The sequence below is a fragment of the Crocodylus siamensis genome, chromosome 4 (genome assembly GCF_052110815.1).
Source record: "Crocodylus siamensis isolate JL-2025a chromosome 4, ASM5211081v1, whole genome shotgun sequence".
In the NCBI taxonomy this organism is placed as follows: Eukaryota; Metazoa; Chordata; order Crocodylia; family Crocodylidae; genus Crocodylus; species Crocodylus siamensis.
Genome location: NC_143398.1, coordinates 76,475,302 through 76,497,686, shown reverse-complemented (window position 1 = coordinate 76,497,686; position 22,385 = coordinate 76,475,302). Strand labels below are relative to the sequence as shown.

Here is a 22,385-nt window from a genome sequence, read left to right as displayed (position 1 = left end):
CTTGCTTGATCGACTGTTGCTGTCTCAAAGCTCCAATAACTGCCCAATGAACTGTTGCTGCTGCAGTCTGACCACCTGTTGTTGGGATGGCAACAGCTGATTGGGCTGCCTCAAAGCAGTGGTGAAAATAGGCGATTGGGTTGTGGTGGCGGCAGCTAATTGAAAATGCTCAGCCAGAAAAGACGAGTTAAAACCAGAGAGAGAACAAGAATCTGACTCCATGTTACAGCAGTTAGGGTATTATCCTGGGAGGTAAAAAAACTGTGGGTTACAGTTCCTGTTTTAATGAATATTGTATTATTTAATACATATTGCCGTTAGTTCATATTACTATATTTTTTCACATACCCCCGAATAAGATATACACCTCCTTTTGGGACCAGCAGAATGAAACAAAAAAGGATATTTCCGGGGTCTTAGCTCAGTCCTTTGGGTATCAGTTTAAAAATAAAATAAAGTAAATGACTACAGTGTTAACCCTTTCATGGCTGCTGCTGAATTGCTTAGCCAAAAGCTACTGCCAGTTCAGCAGCAGCCATGAAAGGGTTCACACTGTAGCTCTGACCCTAAACAATTAATTCCTTCTCTGTAGTTGTCAGTAACAGAAGCACAGGAACCAGTACAGATGCCATCTGTGCTTCCATTACTTCTTTCCAGTGCAGAAAAGTAGCCACCCCACTTCAGGACATACACCCCAATTTTTGAGGACTGATTTCAGGTGAAAAAGTGTTCTATGAAATACCTACAACAACAAAAATAAGAACTAAAGTTCTGAATTAAAATTTTCGACTTCTAAAGTGAAAACTCCTGAAATTCAAAAATATTTCACACTTTCAATCTGTGGGGATTTTTGAAAATGTCTGCTTTCATTCTGAATTACGGTGAAAAAAAAATTAAATGGTGAAGTTTCTGGCAAATCGAAAATTCCACGTTTGATCCAGCTCTGTATCTAATACAGTCAGTCAGTTGCTCAGTATGACAAATGCAAAATGAATAACTCATGAAATTAAAGCAAAATTCCCATAAATATTTTATTATGAATAAAGTATGTTCACATAAAACAAAATTTCTTCATAGATAATGCATATCAATTATCTACTTTTGAAGGTTTGTGAATAAGTTTTTATCCACTTCCTCTGAAAATTTAGACTAAGGACTAAGGGCTTAATTGTATTTCACTTTACTTGCTTAAATAGTACACGCCCAGCTATAGAACTTGACGTTTCTAGCACTTAAACATAACTTACAGTCAGTTTTATGTATATGTTTATTCATTGAGCATGCTCAGTAGGGCTACACTGTGACAGAGCAAGTCAGTGGCTATGTACACTCATCCAGGTATGCATGTAAGCTGGGTATTGTAAGTGGGCAAAACCCCATAGTTAGCAGGTGTTGGACACGAGCAGGAGAAGGCAGCCTTCCTATGTTGTTGCCCAGCAACCTACTTGTTAAGTCACTGGCCTTGTCAGGGAAAAGCTTACGTGCATTTTGTGCTTCCCAGCTGTGTGTCCTAACCACCAGGCCACAAGTTAGGTATTATCCAGACCATTCTCCAATCTTCCTTGTGATGTGAAGCTGACCCACTAAGCAGCCAAGAGAGGGAGATATGTTGGGCCAGGAAAAAGAAAGCAAGTCAAAGAGTATCCATCCACTGAGATGGATACTGCTATGGAAAACAAATCGGCACTAGATTGTAGACAAGACCCCTGGTGCCAACAGAGATTTTTTTCTAGTTTTGTTTATCCATGTGAGCCAATTCTTTGTTGCACAGTGAAATAAAATCTGAAATTATGTGTAAGTGTCAATATTACCTGTAGTTATACAGCTGCTTACAGACCGTCCAGACATGTAAAAAGAAATAGGATGTAGTCCTAAGCCATCTATTAGAAAGTGTTCAGATCCTTCACTTGTTTGTATGAGTGTGTTTTTTTAATTATTGTAACCACTTAAAGAATAAAGATAGTTTCATAGTTTCATAGTTTCATAGTAGCTAGAGTCGGAAGGGACCTAGGTAGATCATCTAGTCCGACCCCCTGCCTTAGCAGGAAAGAGCACCGGGGTCAGATGACCCCGGCAAGGTGCTCATCTAACTTCCTTTTAAAAATCCCCAGGCTAGGAGCCTGCACCACTTCCCCTGGAAGCTGGTTCCAGGCCCTAGCCACCCTGACTGTGAAGTAGCGCCTCCTAATATCTAATCTAAACTTACCCTCCGCCAGTTTGTGACCGTTATTCCTGGTCACTCCTGGCAGCGCACGGGGGAACAGGGACTCCCCCAATACCTGCTGATCCCCCCTGACCAGTTTGTAGCAGGCCACAAGGTCCCCCCTTAGCCTTCTCTTGTGGAGGCTAAACAGGTTCAGGTCCCGTAGCCTATCCTCATAAGGCCTGCCCTGCTGACCCCTGATCATACGAGTGGCCCTCCTCTGAACTCTTTCCATATTGTCCACGTCCCTCTTGAAGTGTGGCGCCCAGAACTGGACGCAGTACTCCAGCTGCGGCCTGACCAGTGCCGCATAGAGGGGGAGGATCACCTCCCTGGACCTGCTCGAGATGCATCTGTGGATGCATGATAGGGTACGATTGGCCTTCTTGACTGCCTCCCCACACTGCCGGCCCATGTTCATCGTGGAGTCAATGACGACTCCAAGATCCTTTTCCGTCTCCGTGCTGGCAAGAGGAGAGTTCCCCAACCTGTAAGTGTGGTGCCGGTTCTTCCTCCCCATGTGCAACACCTTGCACTTATCAGTGTTAAACCCCATCCTATTCTCATCCGCCCACCGTTGCAACCTGTCAAGGTCAGCTTGTAGCCTATTGCATCCTTCTAGTGCACCCACATCCCCCCACATCTTAGTGTCATCAGCAAACTTGAACAGGGTGCTTTCTACCCCCTCATCCAAGTCACTGATGAAGATGTTGAACAGTGCAGGCCCGAGGACCGAGCCCTGCGGAACCCCACTGCCCACATCCTTCCAGGTCGAGAAGAACCCATCCACTACCACCCTCTGGGTGCGGCCCTCCAACCAGTTGGCGACCCATTTGACCGTGTGGGCATCGACACCACAGTCTCCCAGCTTTTTGATGAGGACAGGGTGAGAGACAGTGTCGAAAGCCTTCCAGAAGTCCAAAAAGACTACATCCACAGCAACCCCTACGTCTAATGATTTGGTGACCTGATCGTAAAAGGCCACCAGGTTGGTCTGACAAGACCTGCCACTGATAAACCCATGTTGGTTGCCAACATGGTAATATTTTCTTTTTATTTTTGATGAAATGATAAATGAGCATATTTTAGAAAATAAAAACTATTGTTTATGAAATGATAAAATTTAGGTTATATATGGGAAATGACTAGATCATGTTAATTTTTCATATTTGAGATTTGAATTTAATTATAATTTAGCTTCCATTCATACTCCACCATGTAAAGAATGAGAAGGCAAGGTAGACATCCTAAAGTTTGTCCATCTGTTTATGGCTTATACCATCTGTCATAATTGCTAAAATTGCTGTATGAAACTAAAGCCACAAAAGTAACATTACAGTAATCATGAGCAAAAAAGATTTGCATAAAATTAATGAGTTGGAACAAAATGTGGTATGATATATTTTATGGTGGCTGAGCAGTATTTTATTATCGTATGCATTTGTAGCATGTGCAATATTCTGATGGACAAAATTAAATGAAAATAATATTTTCAAGGTGCACTATAATTGTTATACTGTAGTATCACAAAAGTAGATCAATGATGTTTTGGTAATTAACACTCAGTTTCAGCATAAGATAATTAGCTAGTATACAGAAAGTAATTTTGGAGCTGAGCTTTTCAATCTAATGAATCTCTAGTGTAAAATAATCTTATTCAGTGATCTGAGAAATGCAGGTGAGTTGGAATGACTATATGGTCTGGGTTCATTTTATAGCTGAGTTAGGAAAGGATGTAATTAAAGTCCATTAATAAAGTAACATTCTTTGAATTGGTAAGTACACTCTTATATAGGGTATACACTGATGCTGATAACACAGATGTACTAACGAGAGAAAGTACATTTCCGTCCACGCAGACATACACCTTGTATGCAGTGATGTACTCCTGGCTTTTCAGTGGTGGGCAAATACTCCTAAGGTTCAAGATCCCTGAGCTCCACTCTGAAAGCACTGGGAAGTATAAAGTGGCAGCTGTAGCACTGTATTCTTGCAACCTGTCATCAGCTCCCAGCTTTCCACAATCTGTTTGTCTCCCCTACTTCCCTTTGTGGTGAAACACAGCAACCAGCATGTAGTTTTTCCTCCCTATAAATGGAGTCTGATTTCTTCTGTGCATTGTGCGTATTTCCAAAAGGCCAGTTGTCTAGATAACTTGCATATTTGCAGGCTGTTACGGGTTCACCAAAGGATTTCGGGTGCACGCTAATAAATCGTAGCCATGTGCTCTGGCTGGCCACTCAAAGGGTAGTGAGTCACAGAGAAAAAAAAAAAAGAGTGGGGGGAGAAGACCCACGCAAAATTTTTCCAAGCAGAATTGGTGATATTGAATATTATACAAACAGGTGGTGTTTTCAACAGTTAGTTTGGAATAACTATAATTCCCTAAACAGGATGCAATTACACTAGTATAAAGGTGTTAAACTTTTTTTTGGATGTAAGATTGGTCTGTACTTAAACATTGTACTGCTTTAATTTTACTACTTTGGTTTTTGGAATGAAGAACACTTGTATTGTCATTTATACCCATAAATTCAGGTGTAAGCACTAGTAAGCATTAAGTATTACTAGTAAAAATTATTATTTTTACATAGTTGTAAATGCCTCCATCTAACTACTAAGGTAAAAGCAGGACACACGCCAACCAAGGGAGTTAAACTGATAAAAGAACAAACACAAAATTTCACTATGGCTTAGTTTATACCAGAAAAGATTGCCTATCTCACTGTATTCAAATAGATACTTATATCACCAAGCCTTTTTGGTGTAGCTAGATCTTATACAAGCAAAGCAGTACTTTATACTAGGATAGCTTATACTGGTTCTCCAAACAAAATAAATTAGACTAGCAAGACATTCTTCTGCTGTTGTAGCTGAATTTACAATAATGATTTTGCCAAAATAAAGGCACTATAAAAATTGTCCTCCCACATCATTTCTGTAACGGTGAATGTTCTTAGCGCAGACCTGGTCTGTGTAGTGACCAGGTCTTACTCATTTGTGAGCATTTGCTTTTCATTCAGAGTTACTGGGTATGTACATTGTCAATGACTATCAATAGGAGTTGAGTATGTTTGGATGGTATTCTTACTTTAGTCAAGGCATGTGAATAAAGGTTGGTATAATTGATGGAGATTGGTCTTGACTTTCAGGAACTGTGTTTGTAGGATTTGCACTGGAGTCATAGGACTAAATTAATGATATTTTGTTTTTGTTTGAGGGATTAAGTATTTGCTTTAAATATGAATATCTGTTTCTGTTTTTAGCATTAGTTTTTTATAACTGGAATTTCCTTCATCTGTCTTTTATGGACAGGTTATTTTATTTATTAGAATATTGGGTGCATTCTGTTGTTTATTAGAATAGCTGGTTTTCATTTTATTTTTTACTGGAAAATACTTGTAATATTTTGTAATTTAATTGCTACCTATACTTGTTTAAAAAATACTCTAGACATATTCTGAGCTAATGATAATTAATGGAAAATACTGTTATTTCTCTCCTGACAGCGCCTATCAAATGGCTCCATAGATTCAAATGATGAAGCCAGTCAAGTGGTGGAACTACAGGAACTGCTTGAAAAGCAAAACTATGAAATGGCACAAATGAAAGAGCGTTTGGCTGCACTGTCTTCCCGAGTTGGAGAGGTAGAGCAGGAAGCAGAGACTGCCAGGAAGGAGCTTATTAAAACAGAAGAAATGAACAGTAAATATCAGAGGGACATCAGAGAGGTAAGATGTTTACTACAGTCTATAACCTCACACTTCTTAACAGTTATAGCCATGATATTTTATAACAATTAGTTCTTATTCAGTTTCCATTGAATTTGGTTCATAAATTTAATTCCAAAAAGTTCACTTAATGTGACAAGTTCATCTATCTAAAAATAGACAAAAACTATAAATAGAGTTTTTTGGTTTACATATGCTTGATTTTTGTAAATAAACTCCCGACAGTTAAGGGAGTGAAATGAGGAAGGGGTTAGTTGTTTCTAAGTGGACACCTTCCTTTGGCTAGCTGGAGCTATAAATAATGAACTGTTGAACCATACTGCCACCTAACACATTAACTTTCAGCCTCTTTCTTAATAAATAATTCTGCCTCTGAATTTTGTGCTAAATTGTAGCATAGAATTATTAATTTATGAGAGCAGCTTTCCATGTTACAGATATCCGTACTGAATCAGATACTGAAAGCAAGAATCCACACGCACAAGTTGGGGACAGAATTGTATAGGTGCATCTGGCTGCTACAACTTACTGGGTGAACTGAAACACAGTCATATATAATTTAATTATTTTTCACAATAAATATATTCTTTCCTGTAGAACTCTGTGTTTTCCAAGACTGATACTTGGAGATTTATGCACAGTGTTTAGGTACTCTGTTATCTTTATGGTGCGAGATGCTGAAGAGCTAACTTGCAATACTGGGATGCGTCACACTTATGGGTTGCCATTTCATTTTGAAACAACTAAAGAGAAACTTTGAAGTACCATGTTAAAACATATCTGTCATTTCAGAGGAATAAAGAAGCTGTTGACTTGCTGCTTTATCCTTTCGATTGAATTGCATATGGTTGGGCCAAATCCTGAACTATTCATTCATTTTTACTCAGCTCCTATTCAGTCTTAAATCCTTTTTGTGTCAAGAGGGAATTTTGGCTGAGTAAGAACTAAGTAAAATATACAAAGTATAGAACTTGTCCACTTGGTCCCAAGTTCTCCGTTGACAGTCTGATTTGCTTTCATACAGATTTTGACAGTATGACGTGTCAGTAGTTGAAGCTGTAGGTAGATTGCCAGTCTACCTAGAAAATTTGTGATTAACATCATACTCCATGAGCAGATCCAGAAAGTAGCTGTAATTTTATACATTTTATCATATTCTCTACTGATGAAACTGCATAATGCTTTACTGATTGAGCTGCACACTGCATTTCATTTTCCCAGCAGGTGGTATAGAATGAAGTTAGCAGGAATTAGGAGCCCAATTTTAATCTGTCCTCTACTAATGGGGCCTGCAAAGTGTGGAGGCATATCTATGTGAGGTTACAAAATCCTGTATTCATCAGCCAGCCAGAATGTAAATGCAGAGATGACCATTAGTTCTTGCAAATATGGGAGTTTTGTGAATAAAAAAGGATACACCTGTATATTGTTTCTGTACTGGCCAAAAATTTATGCCAGAATGAATACACCTTCCTCTGTGTAACATGTTCTAAACCTGCAGTGGATAAACTATTACATTTTTTTTAAACATACAGAAAATATTGATGTTTACCTTGCCAGCTCCGTGAAAACATCAGGCTAGATGAAGAAATAAATACAATAAATATAAGCAAACTCAGACTGTTATTCATAATGCATACAATTTTTTAGGAAAAACTGTAACATCATGGCCTGAGGCATGCTGCTGGATCAGTAGAATTAAATTTTTTTTAAAAGTTCAGCATCTGAATCTTTTGAAACAGTGATCAAACCAAATCAGTCAGTAATGCAAATAGTAATTCAATCTCTGAAAGAAATAATGCAGCCTGAACAGTAGCCCAGTGTACAAGAACAACTCAGTAGCTTAAGAGTAGTTCCTCACTTACTTTCCTGTCTCCCTAGTTATTTCCCTTTACTGTTATCTAATTTCTTAAGCTATCAGGTCAAGAAAGTGGTGCCAGCTAGGAATTAGAGCAGCTAATCATGTGGTAAGACATTTCAGTTTGGTTATTCACTCTACCAGTGATTCACTGTGTAACCTTAAATAAGTCACTTTTCCAGAAATTTAACTTAAAAGGTTCTGTATACTTAATTAGCTCCCTTGGGTTTTGCAAGATACAGCTTCAGCACAGCCACAAGATCTGATATGGATACGATTGAGAACTCATTTCCAGTTAAAGGTTGGCCCTTCCAAATGTTCTGAAATCCAGATGTGTACTCAGATTGCCCTGAAGTCCGATGTGCTGCATAGATGTGCAAGTTAAGAATTAACATTCCATATCTGAGGATAGCTAAGTAAGGGGTTCCAGAGGCATACCTCCCTGAAGGGGATAAAAGGGAACTGTTGAAAGCTGATGGACTCTCCTCTCCCTCTGCCTGAAGAAGGGTGTTTGCACCCGCTTTTAGGCAGAAGTGCATCAAAAAAGGCAGGGACTTGAAAGCGGGGGGAGGGGGAAGAATGGCATCATGTTTAAGGTAGGTGAATACTTCCTGGCAAAGTAGGTTGTATTCCTGACTCTATCAGCAAGTTCTATGCAATGCTGAGCAAGTCAGTTAGCCCAATTTTTTCAATTTTGGTCAATAACAGTTTCTCCCTTGCTTTCTGAATTAGACCTTAGGGGCCAGATTTGCAGAAGTGCTGAGCATGCACAGATTCAGGCAAGTTAAAGTTGTGTTTTCCATGTATACATTGCTATATGAAAGCTAAGTACAGTGACATCCCAGGCACTGCAATTTGTGCATAGTTTCTGACAATTTTGTCTTTGCTATCTGTATATTAGTTCTCCTTGTGTAGAGAAGGAATAATAACACTGCTTCATTTCATAGGAGCATCCTGGAGAAAAGTTAATTTTAAATTTCTGAAGCACTTGGTTACTACAATGATAGGACCAGAGAAAAACCCAGGAATAAATTAATAATTCTGTATTCAGTACAAATCTTAACTGATGTGTGGTAAACAAGACCTGGGAACCCACTGAATGATAAGAATAAAACAAAATACTAAATAGCTGCTCATTAAGTGAGCACTATCCATTTTGTGTATTTAATGAGCTAGGGGTCTGGTGGGAGGAAAAATGTAGTACATAATTGTGTCATTAAGACTGTATCATAATGTTTACGTGCAAGAAAGGTAAATGGAGGTTAAACAGGTTACCTCATTTGGGCATTTTCCTGATTTTTTTGAGTGCCTAATTTGCACCTTTATGATGTTTTACTGTAGGGTGTACTCATATAATTCTTCTAGAGATTATCCTTTGGGTTATGATATAAGTAATAATATATTGTATTAAACCACTCTTGCCAGAGATTATAATGGCCTCCACCTAGCCAATTTTGGAGCCAGTTCTCCGTTCTCATCCTGTGAGTCATCTTCAATAGAGTTGATCATGCTTTTCTCGAAATCTTGTTCTCTCTCTGAATATGCCCTCCCACAATTCTCCTACTACATCTCTAATTGCTTCTTGACTACATCCTTAAGATGATTCTTGTCATCATCTCTCCAACTTTCACAAGCTTTGTCCCTTCTATTTTTTTCTCTTTTCCCTCTACAACTTACTTGTAAGTAATCTGTCCACAAACATTTCTATGTTGTTGGTTCACAAATCTGTCTATCTGTTCCAGACCTCTGTCTTTCTGTCTAAACTGAACCTTCAGCCAGGTTCTCTGACATCTTTCTGTGGGTACACAGCCATCACTGGAAAACCAACATAGAACAGAACTATTGATATTTTTCCCAAAGTGATTTACTTCACTTTATTGCTACCCTGCCTGTCCTGCACACCCACCATGCTGGTGTCATTTTCAACTTGAATGTCTTTTAGATCCTAACATCCTGGTTACATATCATTCTTGCAGATTATTTCCACGTAACATTTCAAAGATATGGGCTTTCCTATCCACTCACACAGCTAAGCTCTTGTCTAGGCTCTCATTATCTCATGTTTTATTACTATAGCTTACATTTCCCTGACCTTAACAACTACAATTTTGGTCAAATAATAATAATAATAAACTCTGAAAGAAAAATTGCATTTCTATTCTTTTACTATGTCATCTTTTCTGTTTGCCTCCTTCCACTGGCTCCCCGCACACTCTTATATTGGACTTTTGGTGTGTGTTCTCCCTTTCATTGCTCTGTTCCTTAGCTACATTTCACCTGTGTCACTGTTGAAATGTAGACTTCTGGATCTATGCCATCCCTGATGCTTACCTCTGTTGCTCACCATCTGGACTGTCACACAAGCTTCTTAGTGCTTAATCCTGTGTTGCTCCCTGTGCTTGGAAGGAGAACCCATAAGAACTCATTATCCTCTTTCAAAGCTGTCCTTTAGCTTTCTACTTTTTCATGCTGACTAATATTTTCTCAATGTTTCTACTGGCTGGTGACCTATCCATATATTGTCTTTTGTTTCATACACTTAAATTATAAACTGTTTAGGGCAGAGACTGTCTTATTTTTCTATGTTTACACGGTGCCTTGTATAATCAGGTCTGTGTCCATGGCAAGGCCCCCTAAGTATTACAATACAGTACAAAGTAATTGTAATGCAAGTAAGAAATAGTGTTAAGGAATACGAAACACAATCACAGTCCAAATAAGAATTTTTTTTTTAATCTCTCTCTGTTTGGGAGGTTTTGTTGGAAAACCTTGAATTTCATGTTAGCAAATTTAGTATTAATATAATTTAGTTATGAGACAGGTGTGGTTTGTCACATTTTCCTATTCACTGTAAATAAGGGGTTTTTTTTTTAATATGTCCAGTCAACTCCTAACAAAAAAAACACTTGAACTTTATCTTTGGTTGTTTGTTTAATCCTTAGCCTCCAACATATAACTAGGTCTTTTACCTGAATATGGTTGATTCTTTCTTCTCTTTCTTCTTTTTCTCATTATTTTGTTTTCTGAATGTCTATAGATTACTATTTTAGCATTCACAGAGAATGGAGAGGGAAGAGCTGTTTCTCTGACTTGTGAATACATAGAATATTTATAGAAGTTTCACCTCCAGTTTGAAAAGAAGTCATTTTATGTGAATCAAACAATGTAATGGGAAAAAAGAAGGGGGGGGGGAGGAGCATCAACTTCTCCTAGCTCTTCAGTGAACAATGTATGTGACTTTAAAAGAAAGAATTATTTTAGAAAAAATGAGATATACAAAATTATTCCTCTCTCCCAGTGGTTCCCCCTTCAACACAACCCTTCTCCTACCATTTCTGATGTTTGTACCCCTCATCATGGGATAGGGAAAAACTTTCTTGATAGGCTTGCCTGTACTTTGGCCCAGTAATTTAAGTGCCTCTGTTGTGTCTTTAGTAGACTAGCATGAACATGGAAGCAACTGTTGACAGGCAGCATTCAACTGAACCTGCAGAAACATTTCTTTCAACAGTACCTTCTTTCTCCCTGTAGGGTTTCTCTTTAGTAATACAGACAATGCCATCAGAAATCTTGACTTGTTCTACCAAAAGCCATGATAAATTAGATATTAGAATACTTAAGTAATATTTTCCTTTTATTTGCCTTCCTGAGTTTTTTCGGTCTTTAGGATACATAATTGTCATGCTATTCTCAGAAGCCAAAAGGGCTAGAACTTTGTTTTCTTAAACCAGTATTCTCCTGTATGTACATATCTTCTGTAGCTGGAACTTAATGAAAACATCACCTATCACAAGGCTCACAATAAAATCCCAGGGACTGGCAGCACTGCAAGCCTTCTCCCCTTACTACATTGCCCTCAGAAGCTTGTTTTTTCTGCCCAAGATATTCCTCCCAAACAAAATATCCCAGTAGTTTCTCTTCAGAAGCTACTGGAGTTTGAGATTGTCAGACTCTGTTTTAGTTTTCTCTCCTTTCTGTTCAGTTTGGGGATGAAGATAGCTCAGTAAAGAAGATTCTACTTTGAATGTGGCAGCAGCTGAATATGAGCTGTTGGCTCCTCTTGATTTTGGAGAAGTATGGGAAAACACTCATACGCACATGTGCTCCTGTGCACAACCCACAGAAATTACATCTCTTTATACCACCCAACTAGATGTTTTCCTAATACACTTTTCTGCTCCTTGGCAATTAAGTTGCACCACCAACCTAACAAATTAACAGATTTTTAATTTACAGTGTCATTCCCATTCCTGCTGAATTGTGCTTTATTTCACTTGCTGAATAGCTTTCAAGGTGAACCTGTCAAACGTATTTGTTTTTTTTAAACGTATTTGGTTGGATTTATTCTATGTACATTAGGTACCTTTGATTTAATGGGGCACAAGGGATGTTTCATGTCCTGTCAGTTCTTAGCAGAGTCCTGCTTGCTTCGTTCATTCAGTCCCTGTCTCTTCTTATTCCAAGACCTTGGCTTTACTGTATATTTCACTTTTTTTCCTGTTCTGGGAGCAAGTGTTTTCCTCAGCTGTTACAATTCAGGTTAGAGCTGTGTGAAATGTTCAAAGCAAGCTTCATATATGATCAGATTAAAGCTAGCATTTGAGGATTACTACAAATGAAAACCTCTCTCTTTTCTCAAACACAAGCAAGCTGGCAAACCCTGATGCCTGTGACTTCAGGTAGACATCTGGATTCTTAAGGCTCAGGAATGCCCTCTGCTCCCTTTTTTATGTCTTTGGGTATATGCTACCCAGTCCTCTGGCATCATGTCCCTCCCATATTTCCTTGTTTGTGGAAAGTATCACCCAAAAGTATTATTTTCCATGCCTAAGAAATTCTTTAAGGGAGCCCCTTCTGTAGAACCTTCCCCATTCAATCTTGACATTATCTCTTCAGGAATACTGTAATGTATTATTTTGTTTATGTTGCAATAGCATCTAGATGCCTTTCCAGGTCAGAGCTCCATGATGGTTCATGTCCCTAAAAGCTCACAGTAATTGTTCACCCATATATGAGACAGCAGCAAGCAACCTATTTCCAGTACCAAATATTAGCTTTACAGACTAAATGGATGTGGGAGTCTCCTTTCATCATGAGCATGTGATTAAAAAACTGACAGTTTTGCATGTCTCATGAAGATACTGGAAGAAACAAAAAGGGCTGGAGGATAGGATGGCATAGTAAAAAGCCTGAGCAAACAGAAGAAGAGACAAAATAATTAATGACTAGACACCAAGTAGGATAAAAGAGAAAACAGAAGACAAGATAAAGAAAGGAAGAATGAAAGAGGAGAGCAAAATAAGTGTACCAACACCAGGTTTGCATAACCAGAGACTCACTATTAAAAACAGCAGGCAGACTTGTCAAGAGGGAAAACCCAGAAAACAGAAGGGTACACTATCCACTAGTAGCAGACACATTATAGACCTGATGACATTGAAGAGGATCCCATTGGGATTGGCCAAAAATCTATTGTTCATGATGGAACAAAAAATGTGGTTGGATACTCATTGATATAGAAAGAGGCTAGAGAAGATGCTTAAAGTAGAAGATTACATGGTTTCCAGTGGGAGTCTTCCTGTCACAAGACATGAAGGGTAAAGGCAGAACAAGATGACAAAGAGCAACAGATCTCTGAAACTAATGCTGTCGGGGTTCCTTGGAGATGTTTAACCATTGCCAGTAGAGATAGAAGGTTTTATTAAGGGACAGGCTCCAATTTAGTAAGGTGGAATAGACTTCTGGGATCAAGACTGGCACAACTGATAAGAGTTTAACTGGGAATGTGGGGGAGATGATTGGGCAAAACCAATAAAACCTCCTGGAATAAATCTAAAAATCAGTGGAGAACTGACTGATTGAAAATGTATAAATGGAAAAAGGAAAACAAGAAAACAGAAAGAATAAAGAAAGCAGTAACAATTATGAAAACAGACGACAGGCAAGTATTTTAGCCAGTAGATTGATTGTACCTATCTCAAATGTGATGTCAAATCAGGCCAGACCCAAAAAAACTGAGGACTCCATTTTTGGGATTTGAAAACCAGACATTATAAGAATAAGAGATACTTGAGTGACTAGTATCCATGACTGTAATGAAAGTATTCAAGGACTTGCACTCTTAAGAAAGCTAGAAATGAGTAATGGTGGTGGAATAGCAGTATGCATCAATGGAGTAAAGGCTGTGTTTTTGTTTTGTATTGTTTTTACAAAGTGATAACACACACTAAACAGAATTGGAATGAAAAATCACATTAAGAAGGAACAATAAAAATTATATCATAGGGGTTGTTTTGGGCACTGGTGTATATCTCAGGTTCAAATTTTGATAAGGACTAGAGATCCTTACAACATTCTAGGACAAAATAGTAGTAGTGGAAATTGTTTATGCAACGTATTTGTGGGAGATTTTGGCTACCTAAATATGGTCTAGATAACAAATGTTATGACTGAGGGTGGAGCACAGATATTTCTGGATGATACAATGGCTAAATTTCTCTACGTATAAGAAGATTGCCGATGTCTGAAAAGACAATGAAACTGTAAACGTGGTTTTATCATTTTGACAATGAAACTAAAATCTTGGTTTCCACAACCAAGAAAAGTTGGTTTTCCACTCTTTATAAAAGAACTGGTTGTGGAAAATAGTCTTGAATTAAACAATAATGAGCTGATTTAGTTAAATGCAAATGACAGGTAAGACAAGAATAGATTTATAACTAAAGTTTTGGATTTCTAAAGGACAGACTTTGAAAACCTATGAACTTTAGCTGGATATTGGAGCTCCTGAATTTAAATGATGAAGAGATGTGCAATTGCTTTAAATCAAAAGTGTAAATGATATCTGGAGCTTGCACTTCTCAAGCAAGACGATAAAAATATTAGGGAAGGACTGAAGACGTATCAGGGTCACTCTTATACTGTATAATAAGAGGAAGCAAAGAATCTACAACAGATGGAAATGGTCAGAGGTCAGATAGCACTGAAATAAGAGGAGAATGACAAAAGATTAGTTAATCTGGACTTTTCAGGAGAATTAAAGCAAACAGGAGAACAAAACAACAGAGCTAAGGGAAAGAAGATGGGGTAGAAAGCAAGGATAATCTCAGTACAGTCGAAGTACTAAATTAATATTCCACTTCAGTCTTCACTGAGGATGAAGAGGTATAAGAGAATAATTCTAGAATACATGAGGAAATTTGTCTCATCTAAAATGGGAACAAAACAGAAATTATGTATTGTGATGAAATTAGAGCTTCCAGATAATCTGCAATGCAGAATATTGAAATAACTGGCACATGAAATAGCAACTTGCGTAGAATCTATCTTCAGTGAATTTGTCAACTGGGAAATAATACTTTAAGGATGTGTCTACACACGCAAATACGATTAAATGTAATGTTCATTAAGCTAATGTGCATTAAGCAATTTTTGGCAGGTGTCTACAAGTGCAGGGACTTGGAACTAAAGTTAGTCCCAAGTCCCTCCAGTCCTGCCATGTCCTTGTGGCAACTGGGGGAGCTCCAGCCTGCGGCCACATGGCTGCCAGCATTTGGTATCTATGCTGCAGCCAGAGCCAACTACCAGCTCCTGGCAGCCATCATGGAAACTGTGATCCCTGGCCAACCCCTTCCCTTCCCAGGAGCCATGTGCCCAGAACGGGGGCAGCACTTGCCAGCTTTCTCTTTGCCCACTCTTCCCCCCTGCACCAGGGCTGCTCCAGCCCCTTCCCCTGTCCTTACCAGTGATGCCCAGCACCCCACTGGTCCAGCCCGGCCTCTGCCAGTGACGACCAGTGCCCCATGCTCCTGCTGGCCCTGAGGGACCCAGCAGCCCCTCCCCCCAGGCCTCAAGACAGCCGCACACCTGCCAGCAGGAGCCAGGCAACTGGGTGCAGGAGGCCATGCCCAACTCCCTCCTTTAGCACTCCCCTCTCCAGCCCATCTACCCTGCTGCCCACACACTCCCTACCCCCCGCCGACCCCCAGCACCACTTTCAGGACATGCAAATGGGTGAAACAAAAAAATGTTATTTCCCTCACAACTCCCATCCCCATCCCTCCCCACTCAACAAACAGAGTCCTCTTACCCCTACATCCCCAGTACACAGATCCCCCTCCCACTCCAGAAAGCAAAGCCCCTCCACCACCCCCCAACAATAAAAAACCTGCTTTCCAATGTGCAAGCTATATACAAGAGTCTCACAGTCTTTTATTGCCCCAGAGTGGGGGACCATAGGATAGGAGCACCTAGGGGGCAAAGCCTAGAAGACAGGCAGCCAGCACCCCAGCCTCAGGCCATTCCCCTGCAGGTACGAGGGCTGTGGTGACCATGGCAGCCGTTGAGTTTGTCCCTGAGTGACAGAAGCTGGTGCTTCTCTAGGGCAGGCAGCTCTCCCTCTGGCTGCCTGGGAGCCAGTCGCTACCTGTGCCACCACTGTGCTCTGAGTAAGCCCCTGCTGCATGTGCTCTGGGCAGTACACAATGAGCTGTTTGTGCAGGCTGAGGGGTGCCCAAATAACTACGCCCTGCTGATGATGATCCTCTTGGTGTCCACGACACACCAGAGGGGAGGGGATGGGCTGGGGCTAGGGGTGGAGTCTGAGAGGGCCCTCCCCCCAGTGCAGAACTTACCACGTGGTCAGGGCTGGTGTGGCTGGTGGCTCAGTGTGGGCCTCCCCATCAGAGACGGCATCTGGGTGTGCCTGGTGTCCATGGCCTGTGGTGTGTGGTGAGCCAGGAACCATCCCCAGGGAGGAGCTGGCACTGCTAGCAGCTGGTCATGTCATGGCCAGATGCTCCTCATTGTGGGGTCTGGGGTTGTGGTGTTGCTGAGGCAGTTGCTTGCCAGGGCTCCCTGAGCTGCTGCTGGGTACAGTAGCTGGGGAGGTGGGTGGGGTGGAGCACTGCATCTCCGAGGGTCCTGCCTCCAGTGCCGGCTCATTGGAAGGGTCAAGGCAGTGCAGGGTCTCAGTAAGGCTGCCCCTGCTGGTGACCACTGCAGGGGTGCAGCCTGGGTCCTGGAGTGCTAAAGTCTGGGCCAGCTGCTGCATGAAGAGCATGGTTTGATGGGCACCACCAAACCAACAATTGTGGTCGGTCATGGCCACCCACTGTGCCTGCAAGTCCTTGATCTTTACGTGGCACTGCCAAGCAATCTGGGAGTGTCCTATACATGTGGGTGTTCAAGCATCCTCTCTGCACAAAGTGCCTCTGCACCTCCACTTCACTCCAAAGGGCCATGAGGTCACCAATCTCCTCCCAGGTCCAGTTGGGGGCCAATGTGGGTGGCACAAGTGAGTGCATGCAGGTGAGGCTGGACCTCAGTGGAGAGGATGACAAGGATATCATGTCCTGCACTGGCTCTCTGGGCCCCCACACAGCTGTACCTGTGTGACTGGCCCTAGACAGGGCTCAGGAATGCTCAGCAGTGGGACACAGCCAGGGACTGGGAGCTTCATGGCAGAGGCAAATGTGCTAGAAACACAGGAGACAGTGCTGGGGGTGAGCAGAACCAGGCAGCAGCCCTGGGGAGATCTCAAGGCTGGGCAGGGTGTGCTGCAGCGTGCAGTCCTTTGCAACACTCACCTGTGGCCAAGCATGAGCTCCAGCTATGGGACAGGACTGGCAGAGGCTGCCTGAGTCCCGGTAGGGGCACACATGGCCTGCAGCTAGAGTGGCTGTCACATGCTGAATACATGTGATACCAAGGCTGGTGGAGTATTTTAATTAGAATACTCCAGCAGAATTGATTAATCAAGTCGACTCTGACGCATTCTAATTAGAATGCATCAGAACTAGTAGTGCCTATGTTCAGAAAAGGGAGGGCAGAGAATAAGTGACACAAGCAACTACAGTGCTGTTAGTTTGATTTTAATACTACATAAGGTTTTGGAACAGATATTGAAAGAGAATAATCAAGGACATGAAGGTAAATATGAAATTGTGCAAAATGCGACATGGCTTTATCCAAGGCAGATTGTGTCAAACCAATCTAATGTCCTTTTATGACAGCTTAAATGACTTCTTAGATAAGGGCAACATTGTGAACATAACCTGTGTAAACTTAAGCAAAGCATTTGCAACTGGGCCCCAGCTGGCAAAGATTGGGATAAGTGTAAGGCAGATGCAGAGTTGGATAAAAAGGAGACTAAAAGAAGTTATAGTGAAATGGAATCTAGGAGATTAGCAAGAAGCTACTAGTCATGTTCCGCAAGTGTTGGTATGAGACTGATTGTGCGTCCAACTCATTCCATGCCCTGGGATAGTTCTGGCTCTGGGGAGCTCCTTCACAGCCTGGAACACAAGATGGCAGGGGCAGTGGCGAGTGAGGCTGTATTGGCACAGCCCACACTCACCCTCTAGCCATGAATGGACATGTTTACCAGAGCCCAGGTGCCCTAGATTCTGTAGCAGGCCATGCCCCAATATGGTCATGTCCCCTGACTTCCACTAGCTGCTGATAGCCTGACAGGATGGATAAACTGGCTCTGGGGGCTGAATCTGGCCCACAGGCCATATGTTTGACACCCTTGCTGTAGAATTTTTCAGTAGTAATCTTGATGCAAAAACTAGATGTGGACCTATGAAATTTGTGCGTAACACAAACTTAGTGGGTTTTGTTCATACAGAGACGGATCAGAGTATGCAAAATCACATGCCCTGGAACTAATACCATGAATTTTTGCTCTAAACTGAGGGGTTGTCAATTGAGGACAAGAAAAAGAGAGAAGCATAGGCATTTTGGTCAACTGTAGGGTGAACATAAGACACTAGTGTCATGGGGCTATAAAAAAGGCTAATTGAATTCAAAAGTGTATTAGACAGGGTATTTTTTGGAAAGACAGGAAAGCATTAGTGTGCAAGATCCTTTTAGAATATTGTGTAGCGTTCCAGTCACCTACGTTCAAAAAGATAAATTTAAATTAAGACAGATGCAGAAGACCACTAGGATGATTAGGAGACTAGAAAACCTGTTTTAGAGCAGGAGATTAAAAAAGCTAGGCTTGCTTAGTTTAGGAAAATGATAGTTGAGAAGAGTTATAATTACTTTTTATACATATATTTGGAAGGAAGGAAAAGAATCTCAGGAGAAAAGCTATGCAAGTCAAATGACAATGTTACAAGATCAAATGGACAAAGCTGGTCATGGAAAACATTAGACTTGAAATTAGAGGAGTGAAATTTTTGAATGGGGGGAGGAGAGAAACATAAATGTCATCAAGATGAACCTTGCTAAATTTAGGGATGTAATAATATAACCTAGGAGTGTTTTGGAAATGCTAATCCATTATGCATAGGCAATGAGTACATGGGGACCTGAGGACTCTGGCTCCCCTTGGGAAGAGGCATAAGGTGATCACCCATCCCTAATTGGATAAGACAGTCCCAAAATGTTAACATCAAGTCCCCCCACAGCAAAAATAAAAGTCAGCGGCTATGCCACCATGTGATATGTGACTTCAAGTGTTTGATATCCATATGGGAAAACTTGATCTCTGGGTGGGCTATAGCACATGGGGCAGGTGTCTTTTAATCTCATGGCTTTTATTGCTTTACTGTTAGGGTGAGACAATTTTTCCCCCTTGAATGTTTTTTTTTTTTTTTTTTGGAGGGGGCTTCTGGGGTTGTGTGAATTTTTAACTTTTTCCTTTTTTCCTCCAGATATTAGCTACAGTTTGAGGTTGGCAATCACCTGTGATGCTCCTAATTATTCAAAGTAACTTTTCAGGTGGATAGTGGGTCTTGATCATTCATTCAGGGTCAAACTGATTGCCAGATTAGGGATCCAGAAGGAATTTTTCCTCCAGGTCAGATTTGGAAGCATCATTGGGGAGTTTTTGGTGTCCTCTGTTGTTTGGGGCATATTTCATTTTATGGCAGCATATGAGTATATCTTACCTAATATTTTCACTGTCATTACAGTGACCAAAACATCTAGCTGTCTTCATATGGAATATAGTAGAAGATAGTAGAAGATCTTTGTATTATTATTGCAAGCCTTGTGGCTGTGGTGTGCAAGAGGCTCTTGAAAGACTGTTTCTGGGATCCTTTTGGAGAGAGAATTATGAAACTTGAGAACTGGACTTGATGTCCCAAAAAGGTCTTTCCAATCTTATGTTGTCAAGAAATTGTATATTAAGACTGTGAGGCGTGTTTCTTGGTCCTTGTGCTCAGTAATGCTTTGCTTGTTTGTTTCCTTTATCTTTTGGATGACTACAGTCATTTGTTAGGTTTAAGGCTTCCTTCTTGTCCAAGGGAATGCTTCAGGAGGGAGGTACAGTTCCTTAGTATCTGTTCCCTGCAGAGATGAATGTAGGTAATAGCTCAGCATTTTCTGTAGGAGTATGATAGTGTACGGGACACTGGATTAGATCTTCATTCTTTTCCTGTTCTCTGGAGACATCAAAGGTGAAACCAATGAGTGGGAGATATGAGTGTGGTGGTAGAAAAGATCTAACTGTGGGGCCTGAAGGGGCAAGATATTTTTTAAAGCTTTGAGTTCATTCAGCACAAACTTCCATATACATTTGCAAGCAGTTGCTCAACACGTATCTTTATGAACTGAGTGGGATGCAGGGGAAGGGGGGAACCTGCAAATCATTTACACACTTGTTGCATCTGTACTTAAGATCATGCAGCCCTGGTTTAACTAGGAAATCTGCATCTAGCAGATATTCTATCCTCTCTCCCACTATTTTAAAAGCTAGGTTGGATGACACTACTGTGAGTAAAAGAAAGTTTGGATCCAAAATGTATTAAGCTAGTCAGTTCAGGACCTAAGTGTTTTTAGACTCCTGTTATTGTCCTTTATAGCTCCCTTTTTGAAACATATTGTTTACAGTATTGCATTGTGATATTTAGATTACTATATGACCTGTATTTTCTGATGTCTACAATTATTTATAAAGTAAACAAATTGTTATTAAACAGCTTGTAATATTTATCACCTATATTAAAATGCTGAAAAGGTGAGAAATTTTCAGTTTTCCTGAGTGCTGTATCAACTAATTTAACTATGTAGGTGGGTGGTTTTACATTCTGCTGTAAACATTTGTAATTTTTTTATATGAAGACATATGAATCCAAAGGAAAAGAAACTTTCTTTACAAAAGTCACAGCCCTGTTTAAAATTAAACTAACTTTTAAACTACATGGCATTTGAAATACATATTTTTCATTTTAGGCTATGGCACAAAAAGAAGATATGGAAGAAAGAATCACTACCCTTGAGAAGCGCTACCTCAGTGCACAGAGGGAATCCACCTCTATTCATGACATGAATGATAAGCTGGAAAATGAACTGGCAAACAAGGAGGCCATCCTACGCCAGGTTCAGTATCTGCTTCACTGAAATGGCTCTGTTCATGCAGAATAAAAGTTAGCACCAAGGAACCAAAAAAAAAAAAGAGTACAGGAGTTATGGTAGGAGGTTTCTATTAAAGTAGGTTGAGCTTCTCATTCTGAATCAATGAACAAATCTGCCTTAAAGTAATTCGGGCAATTTAGTCTACATATTTCACATCAGCTGCTATAAACCTATTTAACAAAACCAATTTGCCTTCTCAACTTCATAAAGTAACTGTAGTCAGTTATGTTTTCAAGTGGTGTCCTGCACTAGAAGGAGAAGATGCAGGATTTGGCAAAGTGAGGTGCAGGAGCATTCACCCAGCTTCAGGGGTGACTGCACCCCTGCTCCCAGCATCTTCCCCTGCTACCAACTCGTGTGGCCACACTGTACAGTAGCAATCCCCCCACTTCCCCTCCATACTCAGAGGCACATCTTCTCCCTTTCCTTTCCTCCCTTCCTTCCTTTCCCTCCAGCTGTTGCTGTTGCTGCTTTCCTTGCTGTCCAGGGGCAGAAGACGCTTCACAGCTTCTCTTGCCCACTCCAGCCATGCTGCATGGGGGCTGGACTCAGCTGGAAACAGCAACAGTGGCAGTGGGCAGGGGGCATTCCTCCTCCCTGTATCTGCTTCCAGGGGACCAGGTAGGGTGGGGGAAACTTACCCCTGCCCATCACTGCTGCTACTGCTGCTGTTGCTGTTCCAAGCTGAGCCCACCCCCCACACAGCCTAGATGAAGCAGGGAGGAGCAGTTCTGAAGCTTCCCCTATTCCCAGGACAGCAGGGAAAGCAGCAGCAGGTCAGAGTCCAGGGATGAAAAGAAGCAGGGATGGGCCTCTTCACACAGAAGGAAAGTATGGGATTCTCACCTGCTTTGGGGGTTTAAAATTTCCCCAAGAGGCTCCTGCAGTATAGTCCAGTTTGAAAAGGGTGTGCAGCAGTGCCACTGCATACCCTCTGCATCCACCCAGTGCATCTCAAGTGACATTACCTAGGCAAAAAGTGAAAGTTTTTTTTTTCCATATAGTGTTCACTTGGATTCCATTAGTCACAAAATAGAAATGGCGTAATTAAAAATGAGAGACTACTCCCTCACCAAATGCTCAGTATTTGTGAAAAATAGGGTAAACTAAAATACTTTAATCAGTTATGGATAGAAATTGTGTGAAGAGTCTCAGTATTAAAACAGCTCACAATGTTTATGCACAGCATATTATGTATTGCTTATAGGAGTATTGTAAAACCTGA

At 40.9% G+C, this 22,385-nt stretch overlaps 1 protein-coding gene across 2 annotated transcripts in view; it reads left to right on the top strand.

Annotated features, from left to right (window-relative positions):
- PPFIA2 (PPFI scaffold protein A2) overlaps positions 1-22,385 on the top strand; it is a 600,314-nt gene that overhangs the window by 456,758 nt on the left and 121,171 nt on the right. For both annotated transcript variants that reach the window (XM_090042615.1, XM_090042614.1), the window contains exons 8-9: positions 5,713-5,934; positions 20,978-21,124. In XM_090042615.1, coding sequence (XP_089898741.1) covers positions 5,713-5,934; positions 20,978-21,124 — 369 coding nt within the window. The remainder of the gene's footprint in view (positions 1-5,712; positions 5,935-20,977; positions 21,125-22,385) is intronic.